At 44.3% G+C, this 20026-nt stretch overlaps 1 protein-coding gene across 6 annotated transcripts in view; it reads right to left on the bottom strand.

Annotated features, from left to right (window-relative positions):
- Positions 1 to 349: 349 nt before the first annotated feature.
- The window catches only part of GFRA1 (GDNF family receptor alpha 1), a 220357-nt gene continuing 200680 nt past the window's right edge, over positions 350 to 20026 (bottom strand). For 5 of the 6 annotated variants that reach the window (XM_070260481.1, XM_070260476.1, XM_070260493.1 and 2 more), the window contains exons 9-10: positions 9384 to 9437; positions 350 to 8220 (exon numbers count right to left, since the gene is read on the bottom strand). In XM_070260481.1, coding sequence (XP_070116582.1) covers positions 8065 to 8220; positions 9384 to 9437 — 210 coding nt within the window. In that variant the 3' untranslated portion in view covers positions 350 to 8064. The remainder of the gene's footprint in view (positions 8221 to 9383; positions 9438 to 20026) is intronic. The other variant, XM_023638784.2, reaches the window with a different exon arrangement.

Raw genomic sequence — 20026 nt, 5'->3', positions numbered from 1 at the left:
CACATAAAACCACATATTGAAAAAATAAAATAAGTCTCAGGGGTGACCCTACACTAGAACCTGGTTCTTTTTGGTACCCATATGTGAGCTATGTCTTGCAGGAGGATGGAGGTTGCTACTGACATTTCGTGGGTAGAAGCCAGGGATGCTGCTAAGCATCCTACGGTGCAAAGGTCCAGACACCCCTCCCACCCCTGCAACAAAGAATTAGCTAAAAGCATCTGTGTCAACCACACTCAACCCTTGGGAATCTTACCTCCTCTGCTGTCAAAAACCCAGATATCTTGACATTCGGGATTTTGAGATCACTTTCCAATGAATTAAGAGAAAAGAAAAAGACACCACTACATTTTTTTTAATAAAAAGAAAACAATATTTATTAGGATATTCTGCGGTGGGGGACTGGCTGGAGGAACTACATACGGACATTCTGCAGGGCTTGAGCAATACGCTAACAGAAAATTCAAACATCACAAAACCACTTCCAAAGTTCAAAGAGCAAAATTGGTCCTTCTACATGTAGACGTTCTTCTGTGGGCGTCGGCAAAACAGCTGTGTGAGGAAGCCATGTGGGAAGGACCTCAGGAGGACGCACGGGCTCCTCAGGAAAGCAGATACACAATGAGCTAGACGTGTTGTCTTCTACAAGTGGGAAACTCAGGAAAGAAACAATATAAAATGGAGACTAACGGAAAGTCACTCATCTGTATCCTCTCCTGACTGGAGGCTTCAATGAAGCTCACTTGACCCCTCACTCCGGTCTGATGAGGCTGGGTGTCTGAATCCAGCTCCCAGGACAGGGCTCTAAAACTATCCCCCAAACCAGAACCCTCATTCTATTCCACCTGGATTGTTAACCTGCATGAAATAGAAGGAACATAAACAGAGACATACCCTCGGGTTAAGAGTGAAAATGCAACGCCATCCAGAAGAGAACAAGTAAAGAATCCCACATCCTAAATCTCACACAACTTCTCAGCAGGAGCTGGATTAAACAAGAGAACATAATTTCAACATCAAGGGGTAATCACAGAGGATGAGAAAACTCTTCAAAGCAAACTCTGTGGTGAAGTGTTTTCCCCCTCCCTTGGGGGAGAAAGAGAGAAGAAGAGAAAAGATAATTAGGAGAAATATAAGGCCCTGGATTTCAGGTTTCTGAAGCCATTTCTTCAACCCTCTGAGGACAATCAGCTATTTCTGAATCCAGAAAAGCACATTAGAAATGTCTGATGACTCTAAGACCCCAGCCAAAAAAGGCAGGGCAATCTGAGATTTGGTTCTATGGTTTCCATTCTTCTTTTTTTCCCCACATTTCAGAAACGCCTTCAGCTAAAGCTAAACAATAAAAACACAAATTCCAGATCAAGCACGCTCTGCATGCCAGGAAGATAACGCTGGATCATACAGCCTTGCAGCAGTTGTGACTCAGAGAGGGACGGGCAGCTTTATCAATGGGGCCTTAAGAGCCAGTGTGCCAAGAAGACCCAGAGAACCTTCACCTGTACCTGTGACAGATGCCCTGCGCAGCCCCAGCGACAGATGACAGACCTTTACCCACCTGTCACAGCCCTGCGTTTCCTGTACCCAGGGTATCCACTGGTTGTTCAATCCTCCATCCTACTCTACTCAAGTCTTAGGATATACACCATGTTTGGCAGGCATCAGGGGTCATTGTGCACAAAGTTTCGCCATATTGAATGAGAACTGCTGAGTGCCTTCCTCGGCTGAAGCGCCTCTGGTGTCTCCTATTCCCACTGTACCACGGCTGGGCCCTCACAGCTGGGACAGCTCCACTGGCATGCCTACCCGGCCAGGCTCACAGCCCTCTGAGGCTCAGAGGGTGACCCTACTTGGTTCTGTGAGGTAGCTTTTGGGGCTCAGGCTGAGGGTGGGTGTGCTGTCTTCTCCATACGGAGTGAGCTGGGTGGGCTGTTGTATCCACATGGACTGGGACTTACCTCCAGAGATCAAGTCTGAAAAACAGCTTCATGGACTATTTATAAAGAGAATTTAGATTCTCTGAAAGATGTCAAGTGAAGGATTCTGCCAATCTGGAAAAGATGGGTGTTTCCCTAAACTGCTGTCAGAGGGCCCTATATTCTTTGTTTTTTTTTTTGAGGAAGATTAGCCCTGAGCTAACATCTGCCGCCAATCCTCCTTTTTGCTGAGGAAGACTGGCCCTGAGCTAACATCTGTGCCCATCTCCCTATACTTTCTATGTGGGACGTCTGCCACTGCATGGCTTGCCAAGCGGTGCCATGTCCACACCCAGGATCCGAACCGGTGAGCCCCGGGCCGCTGAAGCGGAATGTGCGAACTTAACCGCTGCACCACCAGACCAGCCCCGGGCCCTATATTCTTGAGTTACTCTTGGTGGGGCTTCAGCTCCAAATGATGGCTCATTCAATTAGCGTAGATGTTCAACAACTGTGCTAAATTGTCAAGTACCTGAGTTTGCTTCTCAGGATGCCGGCAGAGGCTGCATCCCCGGGCTTGGTCTGGGACTGGTGGAGTGGTGCATCTTTCTTTCCAGCGTCCTGCACATGAGGCAGATTAAAATAACAGCAGACTCACTGGCTAATTTCCCCCAAAGTCAATCCTATTTTGGGTCCTGTCCTTCTTGGTGTATGTAGTCAACCTGCTGGGACTGGCTGGTCACGCTCAGCTCCTCCTGGGGACAAATGCTAGTTTTTCATCTCTCAGCAGGGAACACAGCGGGCAGATTTAAAGCTGCTTTGATTTGAATGCTTTCCTAGACCCCTTCTTCCAGGTCACCTTCAACAAGCTCAGGAGGACACCTTCAGTGTCGATGTATAACAGCCAAGTACTGGCAAGATGTTCCAGTTCTTGCTGCTGTATTACAGAATGTTGAAGCCCTTCAATGTCCCAAGTTTTTCAGGCACCCAGTGTTGTTTAAGTACCTACTTTGGGTCATGCTTCCTGCTAGGAAGGCTGAGGGAGTGAGAAGAGATGTTAAAACGAAGGAAGGGGCTGATAGTCTCTGGCTAGTTTCTTGGCACTTTCTACAAAATGAAAATAGGGATTGGTAAGAAAGCCCGGCCTGGGATGAAGAGAAGAAAATCAGAGAAAACCTTCTATTGATGCTGGTGCTGGGCTTGGCAGCTGCCCTTGAGCAAAAATAAACTTCCCGTGGCAGTGGGACAAGATGCCGATATTGGCACCTGCCAGAGGCAGACAGCCGAAGTCACAGCTGTGCTGGTCAAATGAGCCTGGAGACCTCAGGGGCTGGGACCTCGAGTTCTGCTAGCAGTCTGCTGTTCTCTGCAGGCAGTTTATTGAAACAGGGTTTGTGTGCCTTCTCCACCCCTCTGGGCTGGGTCTCAGAGCAATCAGAAGTGCAGGTGGCGCATCCTGCTGAACAACCCGTGCTCCGTGCCATCTCTGGGAGGGAGGAGAAGCTCATCAGAGATCCCTGGAGCAACAAAGGCGTGCCTGGTGAGGATGGAGCTGACAAGACAATCCCAAAGCTAAGAAGACGGGGCGCAGGGGAGGGTTGGATAGACGAACTTCCTACTTGGGGAATTAGCATCATCTTCAGATTGCCCGGCTCCTGAGAGAGGCTTCTCCGTCTTCAAAAAGCCATGATGTAAAATGGGCATCTGACGGGACCAGAATTAATTTGGGTAGGACTGAATTTTGAGTGATTAGGATGAAGACTTGATGGGAAGGGACCCTGTTAAACACCTAGGCAATAAAAAACAAGGGTGGGGGCTGTGGGCATTGGTAATCAATATCAATGAGAACGGAATCAGCCAGTATCTTAAGACAACTCTCCTTGCGAAATGAAATGTCCCACCAAATACATCCCAGGATGGAGGCAGCGGCAAAACTCACAGATTTAAGGCCTCTGCAGTGAGAATATGTTTTAGAGGTAAAGTCCTCATGAAGAATTCTAGATAACAGACTTAAAACAAATGGTCACTTGAGAGTAAAAGCTGTGTCAAAGTCAAGAGGTGTCAGGTCTATACATGAGATGCCTATCTTAGGGGTAAGAGAAAAACATAGCTTCTAAGGGTATCTAACCACAATCCCAGCTGTTTTAGAATTTCTGAAAAAACATTCCTCCCTCTGTCTTCCAGATATTCACTCTGGCTTGCTTCTTGCAAAGGCACCGCTGTCTAAGTCAGGGAACTCTGGCTGTTTCGCTAGAACAAGGTTCCCGTTTAGATCAGACTGCATGATCCAGGCACCCACGGCACGCGGCCTCTTACTGCTCCTTGATTTTGCTCCATCTCGCCAAACTCCCCACGCTCAGTGCAGACAGGCCCTTCTGCCATCACGGTGCCCGGGCCGTTGGTAATTCACTCCCATCTGTTGCCATTGCTTTTCGGTCTTTCTTGCAAAGATGGGTCTCACATGGTCTCATCTGCTTTATCAAAGAGCAGAAACCACAGAGATCACGGGGGTATGAATCCAGGAGACCAGGAACAGCGTTGAGAATGAGAAAATGTGAATTCATGTAAGCACCTCTTTTTCTGGCCCACAGTTTATTGACTCAGATAAGTCATGCATGTCTGACTACATGAATGAAAACTTATTTTTCCCAAAGATAGCTCCTCTGAGGCCACTATTTTGTAAATAATAACAACAGAAATACAGTTTTGCTGGATTCTAAGAAAAGAATTTGCTAATTATATAAACTCCCACTGCTCTTACATCTCTTTTCCCAAGCACTTTACACTGACTCCAAACTGCTTCCGCTCTCCCACTTTCCTAGTTCAGCAGATGGAGTGTTTGGGAGTGTCTGACTTAGAGTACTGAGGCAGGTGGGGAAATGGATGCAGCTGGAGACAACCCATCCTCGGAGTGTATGCAAGACAGGAACAGTCTTAATATAGACCAAGTCAAAGGCCACAGCAGCTCTGGAGGAGCCCTGTCCTATATTTGATGAACAAAAAGACACAGCTTCTAAGAAATTTTTTACTACAGGATAAAGAATTGTTAAAAATTTTTTTAACGGAACCTCCTATCACACTTTGACTACAGTTTGCTACACATAATGAAAAATAACCTACATAATTTTCAACTTACATTTTTCTTTACTAGAGGCTTGAAGAAAATCAGATATGGAAAAATAAATATTCAGGTGGCATTCTGAATTCCCTCTCTTTATTGTGCACTTTTTCCTTCGTGTGCTCTATTAAAAAGATACTCAAACATCTATTGGTCAAAGAGAGTCAACATCAAAGTGGAATGAATGTGCTTCTAATTAGTTTGGCAGTCTTACCTTTTTTTTTCTCTGAAATGAGTAGGGCGTGGCTAGACTTGATCTGGGAGTCATGGTCTACACAGACATGAATTACTGTTTTGTTTCATCAAAATCAAGTGCAATGAAATGCTTTCTGCGGGAGGTGCAAACCCCAACAAAGAGCCCCTGTCCCTAAACCCAGGAGCTGAAGGAGAGGAAGCAGTGAATCATTTTTAGTTTCAGCACTGCAAGGAAGTGAGATAGTCAAGGAAGTGAGGAAGTCAGATAGGTAAAGGATTTGTCACTTGCCTGCTCCAGTCCTGGGGCAAATGACGGTGTTTCAGGGCCACCATGTTAAACTGAGATCACACTGAATGGCAGAAAGGCTCGGCATGATTTTATAAGAATCTCTCCAATGTGTTGTCACTGAACATCCTTCCCCCTGTTTATTTAATCAGCAATTTATTTTCAAATTGAGGATTGGGTAACTCTAATTTGCTTCTATCTCTGAAGAAAAATGAGATCTTTATTGGTGATAGATGAGGCTTTTCAAAATTTAATTTATGTGTTGCACATCCACGCGTTCTTCACTGAAGCTACCCTTGTTAGCTCTGGTAACTCCCATTTCCTCTTTGGTCATCTGAAGCTAATTAGAGCTGCTGTTCACTGCAGAAGTAGTCAATAGCTTTCTACAGTAGATCACATAGAATCCGACCCATATGCAATTAGTCCAGTGTAGATACATAGAGATACCTTAATTAAAACAAAATATGCTCCTTGAGAGAGAAGCTTTCATAGATGACTGGAATTCCAAATATTTCAACACATTTAATGTGTTTATTCAAAGTAAGAGTCTTCACGAAACCTTTCACTAATCAAATTTGTTTGACGAATTTCTCTTGAAAACATTTTGAAGTGAAAAAAGTCAGTACTTAGTATTATACATTTATGTTTATTAACATTTGGACATAAATGTACTTCAAACACCAATAGAGCTAAAAGACTATGCCTTTATCTTGGATTTAATAGATTTCCCACCCCAGTAATTTGATTAATTCTTACAAGGCAAATATCAGCGGGCAAAGGGGGTCAGTATGAAACGTGCACCATGGGTTTCCTCCGCCAGCCCCTCTACTGATGCTGGAAGCAAGTCAATGCTCCCAGCACTCTGTTAAGGAATCTCCTCTTCTCTACTCAGTTTTGGAGAACCACGGCCACTAGGACTTGATCATTGTAGATTCTGAATCTTGCCATTTCAGCCAGACTTCACAAGTGCACTTTAGGGTCTATGGGTTTAAGGAGGAGAATGATGGAAGGTGATGTGCAGTTAACAAGCCAGATGCTTATGTCGAGTCCTGTTCTGTTCTGTGTATCTGTGCCCATCAACTCATCTCCACAGACCTAATGTTGATCCTCTTGATCCACAAACCTTCTTTCTTTTTCACATAATCAGTCACAGTCTGTCACGGAGAACACAGAACAAGATGCAAGCAGATTTCTGATGAATTTCAGACCAAACTGCTCTAAACGGTGACCAACATTTCACTGCTGGGAGCAAAGACAATCCTTAGAAAAAAGCTGTGTACCCTGGCATGGATCTGCTTCAGAAAAGAGGGCAGCACGTCCCCAGCCCCTGTCCCAATCAAAGCTGCCCTTGTTAGGGAACATGAAAACCAAGGTACTGGACTGTGTCAGCTGGCAAGGGTGCCATTAGACATTGCAGAACATTTACAAGTGGCCACCGGCTTTCTCACGGGTACGCACGCTTGCATTTCAAGAAATGATAAAAGACAATGCTTGGCTGCTCTGTTTCTCCCGCCTGTCCACAGTAACGTGATGCAGAGCTTTCTGCTAAAGGATGAGGCTCCTCAGAGTCTGCTTTTGAAGAGCTGTATTTGTGAAGTTAATATTGGAGCTAACACTACTTAGGAGAGGAGAACAAGCTCCATATATTTCGTATTAAACCATCAGTAAAAAATGAAGACAATATCATTACTTTCAAAATATAGAAAGCCAATAGTTGAAATCATTTAGTAGTAAAATCTTTTTTTTCTACATATAACCTCATACGTGTAAAGAGTATTAGAGCAATGCTTCAGCTATACTGGACTCTTGTTAGTTTAAGGGCTTCTAACTCAGGTAAGGCTTAGGAGAGTGTCCTCCAATGATCAAGGTACTGTCAAGTTGCACATCCACTCTCACTCTCTCTTTTGACTAGAAGACAGACACTACATTTGGATATGACGGGTGTTTTTTCTTTTGGAGGAGAGAGCAGAACTGTTCACAATACATAAACATTAGCGAAGAAAATGCTAGTACGTATAGAAAGGTGAACATTGGTGCAAGCTTGTCTGCACAGAGTCTACCAAGATTCTGTTGATGAGAATCTTCACTTTGTGACAAAAAAGCTGGCATCTATGTTAGGCGGCTGTTACGTCATCAGAAATCAAAGCCATTACATGAGATATGCAAGATCTTTGAGAAATACTAACTCCTCTAGATAGTGAAGGCCAGAGTTAAGTTGTTAAAATTATCATCATCATCATGAAAAACACGGCCCCAGTTTGCTTTACAGCTAAACTTACAAACTGTCCCTTTACAATACAGCATGCCCCAAAGCCTTTTGAGTTTGGAATGTAGCACTGCATTGGGTATTCCACAGAAGCCCTAAGGATCACAAGAAGCTTTCTTAAAAAAAAGAAAAAAAAAAAAGAAAAAAGTTCCAGTTGGATAAAACTGTTTTAGTAGTGTCTCAGCTGAGCTCCTAAAACTGGAATTTCAGATATACAAGAGGACAGGAAACGGATAACTTGGTTTTTGTCTTTTTACATGTCCATATCGTTTTTTAAATGCAGCTACGATGTTTCTGCCAAAGATAAAGATAATAGGGTGGACAGGGCGGTTACCACCAGAACCAGCAGTGGGCTCAGACCGCAGCTTGGAGGAGCAGCCATTGATTTTGTGGTTATGTGGCTGGAAGCACCAGCGAGACCATCCTTTTCAAAATCACGCTGTAAGAAAGAATGTTTTCATTATCACCCACTGCAGGTATTCATTCTGTCTCAATGCATTTTAACCACACTCTTTCTCTCTCACACCCCCACCCCAACTAGCTATACCGCTCACCAAAGCTGACCCAATATTTTATCACTGAGACTGCGATTCACTGACTCGTAGTTTTATGGGAAGGAATCATGAATCTAGATGAGAACTGGATACTTCTGATAAACTGTCTGGCTCACACTTACTTCTTTCACCTCTGTTATGGATTATTAAAATCCACTTGTGAGAAGAGATTGAGCCCAGACAGCCCTGCCATTCTTCACGCCCACTCCCCAGATCTCCCAGGAGCTGTGCAACATGGAATCCTTCTCTTTCTGGGTACCACTGACTGAGGAGGAATGCTACTGTCTCTCCTCATCATGGAAGGAGGGCAGGAAGAATCAGCTCAGAAAACTTGCTCAGGCAAGGACCGATTCATGTGGAGATGGGTCACAAATCGTGCTAGAGCAGGCAGTAGCCTTTCCCTCCATCAGCCAGATCAATCCTAGATTTTACAGATGAAGGAGCCTGCCCTTGCTTGTAAGTTGGAGAGCCCAGACCAGAACCCAGGCTTCCAGACTCCCAGTCAGAACACCTGTCCTTCCCCCAAGGATGGATTCTTCCATCCCCACCCCCTAGTAACACTCAATCACCTAATGCCACATCCTGTCACAATGAGCTATGATCGTGACAGAATCATCCATCTCCTCCCCTGTAAATTGGGGAGAGTAATGTGGCCTGCCCTAGCTACCTCTGGGTTGCTATGTAGGTCAAAGGAACTGTAGATAGAAGGCATCTGGTAAGCAATGAGAGCTGTCATGTATCTTCTCTGCGCCAGGTGATTTTACCTGACCACGATCACAGGGACTCTTCATGGCATTGGGACAATGGTATTCATGCTGGGTCCAGTTCTGAGATGAGGATCCCAGGTCCCACGCTTAGTTCTAACTTTGTGCACTAGAACTCAGGATTGCATCTTGCTCAAACGGCAGAGGAGCCTCCAGGTTGCCTTAGATTTTTTGCTGGACCTGAAAGTTTGCTGCCTTTGAATCCTTCACATCGTACCCTGCCCCAGGGCCCAAAGGCTCTGTCTCTATAAATGCAGGGAGACCCAGAAGGAAATACAACTTACATCAGAAAGACAGAGGTGTGTACTGCCCGACACATTGGATTTCAGCTTCTGTGCCTGGGAAAAGACAAAAACACACCACACACACAAAATCACTGACACATAAAATGGAAGAGTAACTACCGATCCATTAACCAACTGTCTAGGGCAGTGTCATTGATAGCAATACGTGAGCCACAACTATGAGCCCCATATGTAATTTTAAATTCTCTAGTAACCACGTAAGTAAGGAGATAACAGGTGAAGATAATTTTGATCATATTTTAACATATCATTTCAACATATAATCAATACAAAAAATTATTAATGAGATACTTTACATTCCCTTTTTTCTTTTTTTTATCTTCAAAATTTAGTGTTTTTGACACAGCATATCTCAATTAGGACCTGCCCCATTTCAAAGGCTTAATAGCTGCCTGCGGCTAGTAGGGGTAGCATGGGACTAGGTTACCTAAAAAAAAAGTTGTGAAGTTATTTGCATTTTGAATTCATTTATATTTTTTTATGTTAATTTTGAGGAAGTGCCTTCTAGGTAAAAATGTTGCAATAAAAATCCCATTTATTAGTAATATAGTTTGGTCTTCCTGAAGCTTGTTTGTGTATTTGTTTATTTATTAGTCGCCCCAGTCAACGAACACTTACCAAGCTATTTTCCCATGCTGGGCATATGGTGATATGACAAAAAGAATGTGGTCCCTGGGCTCAGGGGGCTGCCGTTGAGTGAGCAAACCTCTCACGGCTTGGGGGCTAAGGCACAGGGCAGGGACTCTTGCAGACAGTGCCCTTGAGAATCACGCAGGGCGTTACAGATCTCCGATTCAGCAATCTTAAAGCTGCTTCTAGGCCAGTAACAAGGGGGCTGAGCTGTGAAGGCTTTAAGCTCCCTATTTCTTTGCAACTGGCACGAGTTTCCATCGGGCTTCTACCTGAGAATCGAGTTGAAGGAAAGGTTCTATTGCTCAAACAATTACGATGAAACTGCTGACCCAGTACAGCCCTCTTGTTTTGTAAAAGAAAACAATTAGTGTGCAGAGAAGCTAATTGACTTATCCGAGGTCATACAGCAATTTACTTGTAGAATCAGGATTTAGACAGGATGCAAAAACTCTTGAATGAAAATGTGCTCTTCACGGCATTACAGTGTTTCTTCCAGACAATCCTGGCATGCTTGACTCTTCGGGCTCTACCCATCCCAAAATCCACACAGAGAACCCCTCCCAGGACTCCTGCCCGCCCTCCCCCCCGCCCCCCCCCCCCCCCCAAAATAGAAGCCCATTGGCGTTGAAAGACAGAGAGCTCGCTTGCCAATGAGACGATCCTGGTTAACCATCATGCCTGAATCAAGGATTGTCTGGCCAGGCAGCTGTGTGGGAATGGCACCGGCAGGATGCCTGTCGCGAGAAGAATTTTGCAACTTGCTGAAGACATGCCAGGCTGCAATGACAGCATGTTCACCCAAGGAGTAATTCATTGACCATAATGCTACTTGGGAGGCATCATAATCTTTACCTATATTTGCATATGTCAGCTGTGAATATGAAATAGAAACCTTTAAACAAGCATCAAGAATAAGACACTGTGAAGCATCCCCAGGCTGTTCAAAGGTCACTAAATGTTATGGATAAGAAGATCTGAGGGGAAACTGGAAGAGGAATTGAACCTTACTCAAGAGCCTACTTTTATTCTATATTAATAGCAAATCTGGTCCATTGCATTGTTATCTGCAGAGAATAGTGTGTAGAACTTTACATGTTTTATTTCTGTTCAAGACTGGAATTGTGCCCAGACACCAAAATGGCCCTAAAACATCACATTCTGTCTATTCTTTTCTAGGCCATAATCCACAAAAACTCTCGCTAAGGACGTTTGCATAACTAAGAAGTTCACTGAAATGTCTTGTCCAGGACACGTTACGCCTTCAAGTTGTTCTTGTGGTCACAACTAAGCGCTCAGTGTCCTAGACTACAGTGGCCTCTAAGAGCTCTAAGGGCTGAGTGAGCCTCCTTCCGACCTGTTCTGTGTGATTGGCACCAGCCAGCGTGCCGTGCTTCCCTCACACGATCTGCAACATGCACCAGCCATGGCTCTTAGTGCCTTCAGGAACCTAAGTACTAGTACGATGCCCACTATTGTTAAATGACTATAAAGGGGCTTCCACCAATAGACTAGAAAAGACCTCTATCTTCACAGTTTTTCTTAAGTGGAGTCTGGATGTGTAGAGGTAGATTTCTGGTCCTCCCTTGTCACTGAGAGTTCAGCTGTGTACGGGATTACAGGTGTACAACCAGGAATATAGGCATGGGTCTAAATTCCCAGGCTCTTTCCTTCCATCTGAGAATGGCTGGGATAACTGTTTAATCACACAAGAAAATGAATTTATACCGGCTTCGAGTCTGTGAAGGCTCTGGGTTCGTCTTCCCCTAAAGCGGGCATCTTCTTGGCCTCTAGATAAAGGAAATGGTCAATTTCTGGCCTTGTCTCCCTGTAGCCCCACTGGCTTCACTAAAACTAGAGGCAGCAGCTCCAAGCTCCTCTTACCTTGAGGACCATTCTGGTTGGCATAACTGGATGAGCTGCTAGGTAAAAGTAATACTGTGCAGCCAGGCCCCTGCAGATGCTCTGAGACGATGTTAACTTCTGTTAAACACCTTCCCCACCCACGGAAGCACTTGGAACTCCAGAGGCTTAGCAGTCCACGAACACAGGCCTTCAAATACTCTGTTTACATAGTTTATTAACTCAGCTTCCCATCAAGAGGTCTGTGTGCTGGTAGAAATGCCCATAACTGCAGAGGTGGAGCAGAGCCGTCATGGAATTCCACTTGAACCTAGTACAGACCTCAGTAAGGTCTGTGAGTCTGAGTAGAAGGCAAAGGGCAAATGTTACCTGTCTGCCATTGGAATGGCAGGTGGCACCTGGGTAACAGAATCAAAAGACTGCACATAGACATGAGATCTTTGGAAATCCCACACCAAATCTGTGTTGCATATTACGAAATGAGAGGCAGTGGGTCTGCTGCCTAGACTGAACGGTGTCATCTACAGGTGGAGCATTGTCACATTGGCTGTCCCGTGCCTCCAAGAGTTTGTAAGCTACAGATGGAGGGGCAGAGCCTTGGAATTTAGACCTGTGTATGTCTACCTGGTTAAATGCTTGTAAGTCCTGTATGCTGTCTGAACCCCTCCAGTGACCACTGAGGGTCAGAAATCTACCTATGCAGAGCCAGAGTCCACTTAAGAAAATCTGGCTCTTAAAGCCTATTTTAGAAGCCTGAACAACCTGTTATTTCCACATTTTAAAGGCTTTTATCCTGAGCATTTTTGAAAATATCATCAAGCTATCACTGTCTTGCTAGTCAGGTATGATAAATGAAAACAGATAAAATTACAGGGCGTCCCCCACTTTCAACTATTGCAAAGAGTACTTACATGCTTTAAATGTTGTCCCAGTTGATGAAAATTGGGATGGTCCCAGGAAAATTTAAAAAAAAATTCTGAGACCTTGTAAGGTATAAGGTAAGTTAGAAACTGGAAGAGCACCTTTTATTGCTGAGTCCTAAACCCGTAAAAACAAGAATGTGATTATGGAAGAGCTGGCACAGCGCTCAAGGTCCTGTCTGCGAGCCCTGCAGCCCTGCTCATTAATAGGATATGCAGGGACCCAACATAGAGCTTGGCCAGCCCAGATCTATCTAGACATCACACCTTACACTTAGTGGCTCTAGAGTAAGATATCTGTTTGAAAAGAGAGAGCGATAAAGAAGAAGAGAAGAGAATGGATTTCATTTTTCTAAAAGTCAATTTTAACCATTGTTACAGCATGTTGAAAAATGATTATTTAATCTCTTTTATAAAAGAGTGTTTCATAACCACTAATTCCTAGTTATGTGGTTATGGGGGAAGCTGTCTGATTCCAAGTTGGTGGAAATACTACCATCAAAAAACGCAGTAGCACGAGGTTTTCATCTCGAGAATAGGGACATGAAAAGGATACTAGAGAAACCTATTCCCAAACCAATAGCCTTGCTGTCATTCTGGAAAAGCAGGGAAATTATTCTTTAGGAACTTCATAAGCCTTGTCTCTCCAGCAGTGTTATACAATTGTCACTGGCGGTCACCCACAATAGATGTAATATCACGTAATAGAATTTCCAGGGCACTGTAATTGCGGGGCCAGACCTCGCCAGTCCCTGACATTAGAGGGTTAATAAATGCATTAGATGCTGTTAACCTCCGTTATCTGGAGTCAGAATGATGACTCTCCCGCCTTTTACTCCTCTGATTAGCATTTGGAAAGCCTGCCATGGTGCCAATGGCTTTCCTGTACAGAATGCACAGACACACATAATTCACAGCTCTCGGTCAAGCCCACTCATCGGCCACCGCATGCAAACATGAGCTCTGCCCACAGTAGGCTCTCCCCTACTCGGGGATGGGTCAGGCTTTGGAGCAGCATGCTTGCCCTGTTTATGGAATTGGAGACTTCAAAGCGCACCCACTCAGAGCCTAGCCTCTGCTGCCTGAGGACTCCATTTCTGTAGAGAAGCCCGTGTTTAATCTCTGGTTTTTAGGCAGCTGTCAGCCAGCAGGGCATGGAACATTTCTCTACTCTCCTCCATGCTCAAGAAAGGCCAGTTTCTGCTCTACCTCCAGAAAATAAAACCAGAGGAAGTTTCCCAATCCAAGAGCAACAGACTGTCCAGGCTGCAGCCAAATGGTCATAATTAATGATGCTTCTGGTTCTTTTCTCCCTTGCTTTACTGATTAGACAGATTTGCTATATTAGGAACCTGTTTGCTTAATGACAGAATACAAGCAATAAACAGAGAAATACACAGACTGTAAAATGCAATCAACTTTGCTCTCCAGCACTCACTAAGTACCTAGCTGCATCTATCACACTTGTCAATACCAGTTTATTAGCATCTGAGTCTCTTCTGCAGCATAAATTGGACCTCTGCTAGGGAAAACCATTGTGTGAGTTCTTCCCGAAATAGTTCAGAACTGAAAACCATTTCTCAATGGAAATCTACACATCTTACGTTTTCTCGTAAGACAAAACATAGGAAGAAAGCTGTGCACTAAATTCTGAAGGATAACTGAGCAGAATAATCTGCTTCAGAGTTTGCATTTTTCACACTGCATTTTAATAAAATTGACTCACCTGATTATGGAATTTTATGGGTAGAACTTACTATATAACAATTCTATTGTGTACTCGATATGTATTTGCCCAAATTAATTTTGACATATTAAAAAAAAGATGGAGAAAAGAAGCTGCCTGCTAGTGAATCCAAGCTAAGTAACGGTGGTCTGCCCAGGGTTCTCTAGTCTGACACTCCCTCCAGCTTTTCGGATTTTGCCTCTTGGATTTGAGAGAGCCAGGGGAGGTTTTCTTGCTGGTCTGGTCACAAGCAGTTGGCCGGCCTTTCTAAAATCCCTGCCACTGTCTATTTTGCAACTCACCTTCCTGGTGATTTGCTTTTCCTACAAACTTGGTAACAACCACTTGCAACCAGTGGTCTGAATAATGTGCGGTAAAGTCAGCTGCGTAAAACAAGTGGACACATAAATAAAACTGCTCTGAGCCCCTGGGCTCGGTGTTTGTTTTTTAGAGACTGCTCAGCAGGGAAGGGATCTATTTCCTCCAAGCTGATCTCTGTCAGCCCACGGGCCCTGGGACAGGCCAAGGAGGGGCCGAGGGGCTGTGAGGAGAGAGAAGGTGAGAGGAGACAAGTATCCTTCTGAGCAGAGGGTGGGGATAATCCTTGGCAGCTTTTCTACCACATCCTTCTACCTGCTCCCTCCAAGACACTGTGTCTACAGACTGTCTGAACCTCAGCCAAAAGGCTTTCATTACATTAAGCTCTAAGAAGGCCTTATAAAGATATTTCACTCAGCACAGGTTTAGGAGGGCCCACTGGGTGCCAAGTTTATTTAGTCTGGCAGGCTCTGAGGAGGTTGTGTCTGGTCATGAGACAGGGGTGGGGAAAGTTCGGGAGGCCTGAAGTCATGCTTCCTTACCCGGAGGAAGTGCAGGCTCAGATCCCGGTTGGGCTGTGTAGAAGAGGCCTCCAACATCATGAGAGCAGAGAACTGACATGAAACCAGATTTTGTGTGTGTGTGCGTGTGGTGGTCATAGCCTCGAAGATGACGTGGATTCATGGTCTACAGCTGGAAGGTCTTGGATTCCTGGCATCTGTGGGGTGTTCCAAGTTTAACTGTGCAATTTAGGTTGAGCTTAGAGCCAAGCCTTAGAGTAGAAACCCTCTTACCGGACAGACCTGGGGACGTGGACCTCTGGTTATTCATCAGAAGTTAAGTTAAAAGGTAAAACCACTAAATCCCTTAAAAATTATACATCTGTATCAAACTTTTTATTATTTCAAAGCTTCTTTTTTTTTGTTACTATAGTAAGAACACTTAGCACGAGATCTATTCTCTTAACAAATTTTTAAGTGTACAATGCAGCATTGTTAACTATAGGCACAACGTTGTACAGCAGATCTCTGGAACAAACTTATCTTGCACAACTGGAACTTTCTACCTCTTGATCAATAATCTCCATTTCCCCTTCCCTCAGCCCCTGACAACCACAATTCTATTCTCTGCTTCCATGAGTTTGACTATTTTAGATACCTCATGTAGGTGGAATCATGCAGTATTTGTCCTTCTGTGACTGGCCTATGTCACTTAATACAATGTCCTTCAGATTCATTCATGGTGTTGCACATTGCAGGACTTCCTTCTTTTTTAAGGTTGAATAATATTCCACTGTATGTATTGCATCAAATATTTTAACTGAAACTCTGAATGTCATTCATTTACTGATTTCTGGACACATGACCAAGGCTACCTTCTTAAAATAAGTTTGTTAAAGAAAGAGTTTGCTGATCGGACTTCCCTGGCTTACGTCCTGCGTAAGCTACACTTATAATTCACAATTACAGAGAATTATTAGTCTACAATTTCCAGTTTTAGCTTCTGTAAAACAGGAGTGACATTTGTTTGATACCCGCAGAGGAATCTCAGTGCTGAATCTTTCGAAGTTTTTATAATTTTTCTGTCTTTTACAGTTGTCCACCCACACCTAATCTGAAGGCATTTCTTTTTTTAGGAATTCGCCTTTTCCAATATAGTCAACTTAGTTTTTATTGAAACAACTATGCTTTCTTCTGTGCTCCTATTTCAATCATTCATGTAATATTTAATTAAATGATGTAAGCAAACACCAAACACAACAGGACAAAAAAGTCTGAGAACAAACATACCTGACTCTTTTAAGCCTGCGTCTCAACCAGAGAGAGCCGAGGCCCAGGTGAGCAGGGGAGAGGCCCACTAGCCTGGGGCATTCGGCCTGCCTTGGGTGTTAGACATTTACAGGGGAACGGAGAGGCTGGCTTCCGTGGTGAGTTGGTTAAAGGAGGGTCAGTTCAGAGAGCTGCTACTAAGGTTTAGCACTTACTCCTGGCACTGGCTTGATTGATATGGGATGGTAAAAAGAACACAGGTTAGGAGGGTCCTGGTCCTGGCTTTTCAACCATCAGCTATAATTATAATAATCTGTGCCCTCCTGCTTACCTCACAGAGTTGTGAGAATCAAATGGGATACCTGGGAGGAAGTCCTTTTAAAATCCAAGTTGCTGTTGATCTCTAAGCCTCTCTGTGGTCCCTATGCTGGTCGTCCTCCGATGGGGGTAGAGGTGGGGAAAATGGGAAAGCTCAATTTGGCTTGTGAATATGATATTGATTAGAACTGGCTCATGGGGTTCCTTAGATTTAAAAATGAATGCAATGAAAGAGATACAGTCCAGTAAGATATATCAACAGTCCTCCATTAGCTAAGCAGTCCCCCGGGGGCTTGCCTGTCAGTCTCCAGCACACCACAGAAAGGATGCCCGCAGCCCTGCACTTGTAATTTAACACTAATGGCAGGATGGCAAGGAGAGCTGTGTGCAGACACTGTCTACAGCAGGGAGCTTAACACCGCACTCGAGCTGGCCTTGCTTCTTTCCATAACTTCACAGGATCATCTTACATCTATTTTGCTTTTCTCCAAGTTGGGGCAAACACAGGTTGCCAACTACATCAGAGAACTGTGTGTTTTCGTTCATGGTTAACTGGCTTGATTAGTAAAATATTCAGACAAGAAGCAATTATGAGCTGTATTTTAGAAAATTACACCCAATTAACAGTAAGATTATGCCAAACAATGTGTGAAAGACGTTTTGGTTTGGGGTGGGGGAGTTTTGTAGAGCCAACATTTTGCGATAATGGTGTAAAGGCAACAAGGGGGATGGCCCCAAAATGAAACATTTGTTTTCTCAAACTGTGCAGTCAGAAATGCAAATGTGCAGGAGCACCAGAAAAGATTCATTGTGGTCCCTGATGAGAAGCGCATGAAGCCTATCGCATCAGACACGCATCCTCATCACCATCAGATAATATTTATTAAGCCTCTCATTCTCCTGTGCATTTATGTGCATCTGAGTGCGGCCCTGTAACGGCTCTGTGACTTATGGTGGTAACTAAGGTTTGATATAAAACCCTGTGGTCTGGAGACATCATGGACCCAGGGCTTTTGTTCGCCCTCTGTTCAGAAGATGGAGCACTCTTGGTGCTATGAAAAACAAGATGAAAGCAAAAAGTTTATAAACTTTTTTTAAAAATGTGCTTTTAGTAGACAGAGAAGAATAGTCTAGAAAATAGAGGAAAACCACGTAGACGAATAGTGATGAAGGCTGTGAGGATTACCATTGATAACAGCCTCCATTGATAATGATCCCATCTGCATTTTACTGAAGACTTCCAAGGACTCAAAGGACTTTCTGAAGGCGGTACTCCCCTTTTGTACAGATCAGGAAACGGGGGCTCTGAAAGGCTGGGACTTGCCCAGGTTTCCACAGCTTGGGGTGGTTGTGCTGAGATTTGAACCTGGTCTTTTTCGATGCCAAAACCCATGCATGTTGACTCCGTGCCAGACACAGTACACGTCACGTCCCATAATCCCTACATCAACCCTTGGAAATAGTTCTTGTTCTCCTGCTAACTGCTGAGGAAGGTTCTGAGTGGGGAGTAATAAGCTGGGGGTCAGACAGGCAGCAAGGACAGAGCCAGCTCAGGTAGCCTAAAGTCAACTGAGCGGCTGACAAGGGGTACACAGCAGTAGGGGGTCCTCCTAAGACTCACCCGGAAACCAGAGCAACTTGCGCAAATGTGGCTTCTGCCCAAGATCACAGGTCAAGCCAGCCCTGGTGATTCTTATTCCACCACAAGCCTCAGAGGTGAGCACATCTCATGTCATACCTAAGGTCCCTGTAGCCACTCTGGAGAAAACTCCTACAACGCTTCCCCCGTGCCCACCATCCTGAGCTTCCTCTCTAGACAGTCTTGTCCATGATGACTCCTCTTGGGCTTCAAATATGAGGGGTACAGGGGAGGGGAGCCCTTTGTTGAACCTCACCCCCAAGAGAACAGGAGCCCATGGCTCAAGTACAAAGTAGCGCCTATTATTCAGGGAGGCATGGTTGGTTAGAAATCCTAAGGATAAAAGGTCAGTAGGGGATACAAGAAATTGGATGTATTTATAGTATGTGATCTAAGTGTGCTCAGAGGTATTCACGTAGGTTACCCAGAACAAGAGAGCATATTTATAGCCAAGATGGTGCAGACATCCTATTCCTTTTTATTAAGCATGTTTATTACCCAGCAATTAGATTAAGCAATTGTCCAACTGCTGAATTACTGTTCCTCTGATGGGTCAGCCTCACTGCCCTCTGGACCACAGGTGCAGGTGGCCTAATGGCTCTTCACAGAATGTATGGAGGGGGTCTGTTCTTCCCATCCCCATCCTAAGTTGTTATTCTCATTTTTTGAGAAAAGTGGTTAAAAAAAAAAAAAAGGATGTTTAGGAGAAGACATCACAAATAGATGATCATAAAAAACTGGCGCAACCTAAGGCCCACTTCTTCAGGGTCCACACCCTGTACCATGCCCAAGTTCATTTCCTGGATGAATTTTTGGGTAAAGGTCACCAAACGCCCCCTCAATACAGGCTCCTTCTGTCTCATGGTCAACACAGACGAACCAAGAAGATAAAGTAATGATAAAAATAATTGCTGTGCTGGAGGCTCAGTGACTGTGCTGAGGAATTTTAATTTGTTTAATTATCACAGCCCTCCTAGGTACTAGTGCTCATTATTCCCATATTACAGATGATGAATCCAGGGACTAAGAAGATTAAACTATTCTCCACTGTAGTCCACAGGAAGGTTTGATTTTATTGTGGCAAGAAGCCTGGCCCTTCAGTATTCTCTACTCTTAAGCACAACAGCCTCTTTTTCTGAAAAAAGCAACGTTGAGAACTAACCATGCAGCTGTTGGCCAACTGTCTGCATGATCCCCTGTTGAGCATTGGCACAGTTCAAGCTGTATTATCTTAAAGTGAGCTTGGTTTTGGAGTAAAACAAATGCTAGTGTTGCCTCCATGCTCCATAGGACCTAAGAATCACTAAGAGCCATCCCCCCATCCCCATTATAATGTAGAAGGTGTCACGTGCTGGGCAGGGAACAGGGGTACAACAGCTGAAGCCTGGAGCAAACGCGTGTTCCCAGGCAGCAAAATTGGCTTCCAGCTGTGGCATGAT

Source organism: Equus caballus, chromosome 1 (genome assembly GCF_041296265.1).
Source record: "Equus caballus isolate H_3958 breed thoroughbred chromosome 1, TB-T2T, whole genome shotgun sequence".
Lineage (NCBI taxonomy): Eukaryota > Metazoa > Chordata > Mammalia > Perissodactyla > Equidae > Equus > Equus caballus.
The sequence above is the reverse complement of the archived record's forward strand: the minus strand, read 5'-3'. Positions and strand labels throughout refer to the sequence as shown.